Here is a 6,953-nt window from a genome sequence, read left to right as displayed (position 1 = left end):
TTGTTTCCCTCCCAGCCAAGGCCAGGACAAAACCGAGTAATCTCATACCAAGACAACGACAAAAAGCAAATTGGAAAACAGCTATACAATTAAATCAAAATTAAAATCAAATTAAATTCCCTTTATTCATCCCATAGGGGAAATTTATCTCAAGGGTCTATTCCAAGGGAAGACTAGAATAACCCAGGCGTCAGCCGCAGTGCAGCGCCGCAAATTGAGCTAGGGCGAGGTGATTTGCTCAAGGTCACACAGGGCAGCGGCGGGTGATCGAACTCGGTACCTTTCAGGTAGGAAGCAAAGACCGTAGCGCTGAGCCACGCTGCCCCCTTAAGGGGATAGAAGACACAGTAAGTACCTCCCTGCCCACTGTGGAGGTCGGGAACCCCACCCAAGATATTATTTGATATGATATGATATGATATATGATATGATATAATATGATATGATATGATATATGATATGATATAATATGATATGATATATGATATGATATAATATGATATGATATGATATGATATGATATGATATGATATGATATGATATGATATGATATGATATGATATGATATGATATGATATGGTATGATATGATATGATATATGATATGATATGAAATCTGATATGGTATTTTAATGGCAAGATAAAAAAAAAGTATCTATAAAATCTGGCTTATGTAATAGGGTTACGAATACCTTATTGTTAGTCTGGTTGTGTGCTCATTAGTGAGAAATGTTCATGAGAAAATATTCATGCGTGGTAGACGCTAACGGTATATTCCGTCTTTTGTGTATTTGTATATTTGTGAGTAGAATTTAGTGAGTAGTGTTTATCATTTCCCCTCATTCCCTATCTCGCCCCTTTGTAAGTTGCAGCGATTGGTGGAGAGCGAAGTTACCTTATATGGACATAGCCATCCCGTTTGGGTGGACAGCTTGATTTTTATAGAATTTTATGTGGTTAAAATTAGCAACTCTTTCAACATTTCCTTATATGGAAACTAAAATTTCACCAGGGCTTTCCGCCCACATAACTTTTAGGCCTTTATAAAGAGCAGCAGTTCTGTGCGGCTTCACTCTTGCTTTTACTTTATTAAACGATATATTATTTTAGTGTAACTTAAGTTACTTTGCTTATTTCATTCCTTAGTTTATCTCTGTGTTTTAAATTCCTCTTTTTCCAAGAGTCAACAATCCATCTGGGAACCGGGACGTGGCTTGATCGAATACCCCTAGACAGATAGAGGCCACGTTTACTTAGTACCTTCAACTACAACTCCTCCTCCTGCTCTCTCGAAGTTTCCGCTTCCAAAATCTGTATAACACCTTTAATTTCTTCAATTGATGATTTTGCGCCAACATCCTGCGCATAACATACATTCACCCATTAAGTGAAGTGAATAAGTTTCCATCCCTACTACATTTGGCGGCTCGTCCGGGATCATGATGGATGATACAACAGATTTGTCAACAAAACCAACATTAACGTGTGAACGAAGATGGAGGTGGAACAACGAATCGTTTCTGGCAGAGGAGGACGTGACAAGAACGGTGGACAACCTGAAGCTGTCTGTGATTGGCAGCAGTGGCGGACGGAAGCCTGGACTCTCCCTCGGGTCGGAAGGGTGTGTGGCAGCAGATGTGACCAGACTTAAGTGTGTGACAGTGCAGGTGCCAGAGTGGGGCGTCAGCAGCATGGTCTTGGGGCAGATGACTAACAGATCTGCCATGGTAGACAAGTGGCTGGGGCGCATGGAACCTGACGTCAGATGGAAAGGTCTACACATGATTGGCTGGATCCGCCAAGAAGACTGGACAAGTGCCAGATGCCTGTGAGTTGTGGGGCTGTAGCAGACGGCAGTATGAAGCTTCACACATTTTTTTAAAAACAATTTAGTTGATACATTATAACCGCATGTGAGAAGTGAGAAATTAATTTTAATGTTTTGACTAGATAGTTGAAGTAATGGGATCATAATTAAAACTAATAAGCTCATTGTATAGATTTAAAAGTGGAGTTAATTATCAGTTGAACAGGTCAGATGGGATAAGATTTGCTTTTAGAACTCTGGATAATTACTAAAAGTTGTTTAAAAATAGAAACTTGTATACGGGTATTAATTTTTGTTTTTGCTTCTACTCGCTTTAGTTTCCCAAGGTTCGATAGAATATTTCTCATTACTATTGATTATATGCCATGTCCTTATTATTTCTGATTCTTATATTCTAACATTTAACATGTTATGAAGGCCCGACGTAGATGGGTGGTGGAGTTGCCGACGTTGTCAATTTAATCTCAGCATCTTTTATACGGCAGGCTGACTGACAGGGAGCGGGATGCTCCGTTAAAGAAGCAGTGGTCTGTGCGTGGCAAGTATCTTCTTGGGAGGATGCGGGGAGCCAATGTAAAAATGGATGGCTGCGTGTGGTTGACAGGCAACTATGCTTTTTAAACTCGGACATTAAGATAAAGCAGGTCCAGATTTTTTACCACTGAGGTAATAAGCGGGAAGATTCTGATGGACATTGTAACAGAAATTAAAGGCGCATATCAATAGATAGTGGTATTGTAAGTGACGTGTTTAAGACGAAGACGATGAGGTGGCGAAGAGGTGCGGTAGTTATTAGTGCAAATTATGTATGACAAAATGCAATGGGTTACCATTCAAGCTATGATCCATGCATACAAACAGACAGACGCATGAGCGACACTTCGTGACAATGACAGTGTGACGAAATTAGAGAGGTGTAGCAGCGAAGTGAGGGCTGAACGCAGAACTTAGTGGGGTCGGTGCAGTGAGTCGTGACAGAATAAACAGAGTAGATACTGCCACTGACGGGAATTGACATTGATATCAATAACGACGTTGCAGGTGATGCTGACAGATGCAATGGAGACGAAACTGAGACAGTTACTCGAAGGTCAACGAGACAAACGAAGGTGCCTGCTCAGCTGTCAGATTTCATTATCTGTTACAAATAGTGGGCTGGGGATTACAAATAAGATTTGTGGGTAGCTGGGTATTAACTCTTTGTAACACATGTGGGTTTGCAAGGGTTTCTTTTTTTTACAAAATGAGTTATTTTTGCTTTATTTTTGTTTAACTCTCTCAGATCATAGAGCTGTTGAGCAGAACTTCCTGGCGTATGCCCGGGTCTTACACGTGTCCTAAATTATGTCAGGGCATGTTAAATGGTTAATCAAAAGATGTTTGATTGTATGTCAATTGTAATAACATAGAACCATGTTGTTATTGTATTTCAGATATGATGATTTTGAACTTGTGTATTGTCAAAACTCGGGACGAGTTTTCAGTTCTCAGGGGGAGTAATGTAATAGGGTTACGAATACCTTATTGTTAGTCTGGTTGTGTGCTCATTGGTGAGAAATGTTCATGAGAAAATATTCATGCGTGGTAGACGCTAACGGTATATTCCGTCTTTTGTGTATTTGTATATTTGTGAGTAGAATTTAGTGAGTAGTGTTTATCATTTCCCCTCATTCCCTATCTCGCCCCTTTGTAAGTTGCAGCGATTGGTGGAGAGCGAAGTTACCTTATATGGACATAGCCATCCCGTTTGGGTGGACAGCTTGATTTTTATAGAATTTTATGTGGTTAAAATTAGCAACTCTTTCAACATTTCCTTATATGGAAACTAAAATTTCACCAGGGCTTTCCGCCCACATACCTTTTAGGCCTTTATAAAGAGCAGCAGTTCTGTGCGGCTTCACTCTTGCTTTTACTTTATTAAACGATATATTATTTTAGTGTAACTTAAGTTACTTTGCTTATTTCATTCCTTAGTTTATCTCTGTGTTTTAAATTCCTCTTTTTCCAAGAGTCAACAATCCATCTGGGAACCGGGACGTGGCTTGATCGAATACCCCTAGACAGATAGAGGCCACGTTTACTTAGTACCTTCAACTACAACTCCTCCTCCTGCTCTCTCGAAGTTTCCGCTTCCAAAATCTGTATAACACCTTTAATTTCTTCAATTGATGATTTTGCGCCAACATCCTGCGCATAACATACATTCACCCATTAAGTGAAGTGAATAAGTTTCCATCCCTACTACACTTATTAAACTGGTAATGTGATTTCCCACTGTTGTATCACAAAAATGGGTAAAACAACGACGACATGGTCTGCATAACAGAGATTTGTCCTTCGTGACCTACCGAATCGAAACGGTACTGTGTCGGACTAAATCGGACTACCCGTGAAGTGAAATAAGATATCGAATCAATGCCTTTAGGTAAAATTTTCACAAAATCCGCCAGCCAAATTTAACATACCAACAGGTAAAACTGTGGGTAACCTTTAACGTTTATGGTATGCATTTGACTGTTTCCCTTCCAGCTAAGGATAAAGATAAAAAGCAAGTTGGAAAACCGATATAGGGCTATAGAAGACACCGTATGTGACCTCCCTGACCTTTACCGGAAATCAAGAACCCCAACCAGAGAATCTTGAAAAATTAAAAATCCGTAGTTTTTAGGAGATAAAAATTGTAGTTGCTATAGTTAACTTAACCAATTAACAATTTACCCTCGCAAGGATTCAATAACACTCAAAAATCCTTAAAATGATGTACTCTTGGTATCAACTTTCATTTTCAATAAATTTTAATGGCTTAGAAATGTTCGTGAAGTTCTGAAATTGGAGCCAAAATTTGGTAATTCTATGAATTTTTCGTAGTACTAGGTAGGTCTGATCTACAGTCATTCATCACGATATAATACCGCTTTGAGACGGCGGGTCACATTTCTGTCTAATCTCTCACAGAGCAGAAGAATCAACGCCATTTTTGTTGTCATCCGCAGAGTCCGGTTCTTGATCCGAAAGCTCAAATTTTGTAGTGGAATTTTTCGGTTGTGTGGCGCCGTAGTTTCGCGCCTGATACCTTTTGCGTGGGGAATCCTTAGCATGGCTGAAGCTCACGCCCTTTTTCAAGATGGTTGCTTTTCTGGCGATAGTTTTCCGGAATTTATCATTGTGTGCTGCCACTTTGGATATTTCTTCAATCGGATCACCAGAGTCGCCGTCTGATAGAGCCCGTCTCCCCCTTGTTTCCCCGAAAGTGGACTCGCCCATTGGATCCGTACGTGATATGGACTCGTCTGCAAGTTTTGTGAAAACCTGAAGGATCAAAGGGATAATGATAAAATAATGTTTCGATGAGTTATATTTCTTCAAACATTATACTAGTTTAATAGGTCGTTTGTTTTCATTTTATTATGACACTCGCCTTTTGACTTGTAGGTCTCTGATTTGAGTTCCGATCTGTGTGGCGCAATGGTGAGTCCTTTGACAAAGTTATTTACTCACATTCCCTCATCTCAACAGGTATAAACGACTGCCTGGTGTAACAGCGGATTTTTCATATATTTTTTTTTTATTATTAAATCGAAAAATAATTGTAAAAGAGCCTTAAAGGCGTCAGATCTGGATCTAAATGCGTCATATCTCGACTAATATGTTAGATGTTGCTGTTGGCTTAGAACCACTTGTAATGCGTGAGGTAAAAGCTTTTGTGTCGTGGTTGCTAAACGATACAGATTTTGTCTTTTCAGAAAACGAAAGCTATGTTGAGTGTAATAAAGAACTTCTGATGTTTATTGACCATCTGACATAGAGAACTGTCTAATGATTTAAAAGACTTGATACAAAAGATTACTGATATCAAGAACCATCTTTTTTCTCTCTGAGGTTGTTCTTTATGTCCATGACGAGTCAAGTCGTACTTCTTAAATATATTTTTACAGCCCACAATTGAATACAATTGAGAAAATCGAACATAACAAACCATCCAGAAAACAAAGTTTGGAAAAACATTTTCAGTAGAAGGAATGCAACCCTTTCATTGTATACTAAATATTGAAAAGAGAAAAATGTTGTCATTATAGTCATTCAGAAAAGTGAGTGGAGCAGGCACTTATGTTGATAATAACAAGGAATGAAGTGAGTAGGAAAGTGTCAGAAGACAAAGAGAATAAAAGATTTCGCGGCGGAGATTTGGGCTCGAAACTGCGACCTTACTGGTACGACAATTCCGAGGAGAGCGTGGCTCTACTGTCTGAGCTATCCACCACTCTACAGACGTAGAAGGTCGAGGGTTCGAGCCCTCATCGTCGCCGCGAAATTTTTATTCTCCATTGTCTTCTGGCATTTTCCGACTCACGTCATTTTAGTAACCCATTTTTCAAGAAAATATGACTTATTGTTTGTTTGCACGGGGTGACGGTATTTATGTTCAGACTTTTGTGGACTCAAATTTACAAAAGAATTAATGTAATGGTAAAATCCATTTACCTTTGTAAATTGATCATTCAACGTCTTTCTTCCAATGCTGGCCCTTGTCTTCTTGGTAAATTTTCTTGATTTCAATCTCTGCCATTTTTCCTTCTCTCTCTTGACTGTTTTGGCAATCTCACTGTCGTTGGATGTATTCTCCAAATCATCTGAAAGGTAAATCGTAAACATAATTAAGTAGGAAGTAATGAACAAAAATGAATATAGCAGGTTGAAAAAAAATGAACAAAATACCAAACACGGACCGTTTTGAGATCAAAACCCTTCGTAAATCAAGATAATTTTACATATAGTCAAGCCGTGCATCACATGACTTTATCGGTCATATTATAAACGTTTAAGTTTACACATAGTTTTCTGTGTTGGTTCTATTGATCAATAGGTAGAACAGTGGGTATTTTACTTCGACACATACCATTAATAGTAAAACCTGTGTAGCTTGCTATGTTAACCAATCACTGCCATTGTTTACATTATACCGTCCGGAAGGCGTTGTTATCTATGTGTCGATAAAGGGACAGAAAGGGGAATATGACTCTGGAGATCGTTGTGAAAACGGTTCACTATTATGGTCACCGTTGTGTGTATCGAGGTCGAATGAGTGAGTGTTCGGTGAGTGACTAGCGTGTGTAGTTGGTGTGAGA

General features: G+C 39.1%; 1 protein-coding gene across 1 annotated transcript in view; it reads right to left on the bottom strand.

Moving 5' to 3' along the window:
- Window positions 1-3,078: 3,078 nt before the first annotated feature.
- Window positions 3,079-6,953, bottom strand: part of LOC144961024 (uncharacterized) — an 8,869-nt gene continuing 4,994 nt past the window's right edge. Inside the window, exons 7-8 of the mRNA XM_078894366.1 lie at window positions 6,310-6,458; window positions 3,079-5,136 (exon numbers count right to left, since the gene is read on the bottom strand). Of these exons, the coding sequence (XP_078750492.1) occupies window positions 4,777-5,136; window positions 6,310-6,458 (509 nt within the window). The 3' untranslated portion in view covers window positions 3,079-4,776. The remainder of the gene's footprint in view (window positions 5,137-6,309; window positions 6,459-6,953) is intronic.

Source organism: Berghia stephanieae, unplaced genomic scaffold, assembly GCF_034508935.2.
Source record: "Berghia stephanieae isolate SIO BIC M18660-M18661 unplaced genomic scaffold, UCSD_Bste_1.3 scaffold126, whole genome shotgun sequence".
In the NCBI taxonomy this organism is placed as follows: domain Eukaryota; kingdom Metazoa; phylum Mollusca; class Gastropoda; order Nudibranchia; family Aeolidiidae; genus Berghia; species Berghia stephanieae.
This window is presented reverse-complemented; position numbering and strand designations above follow the sequence as displayed.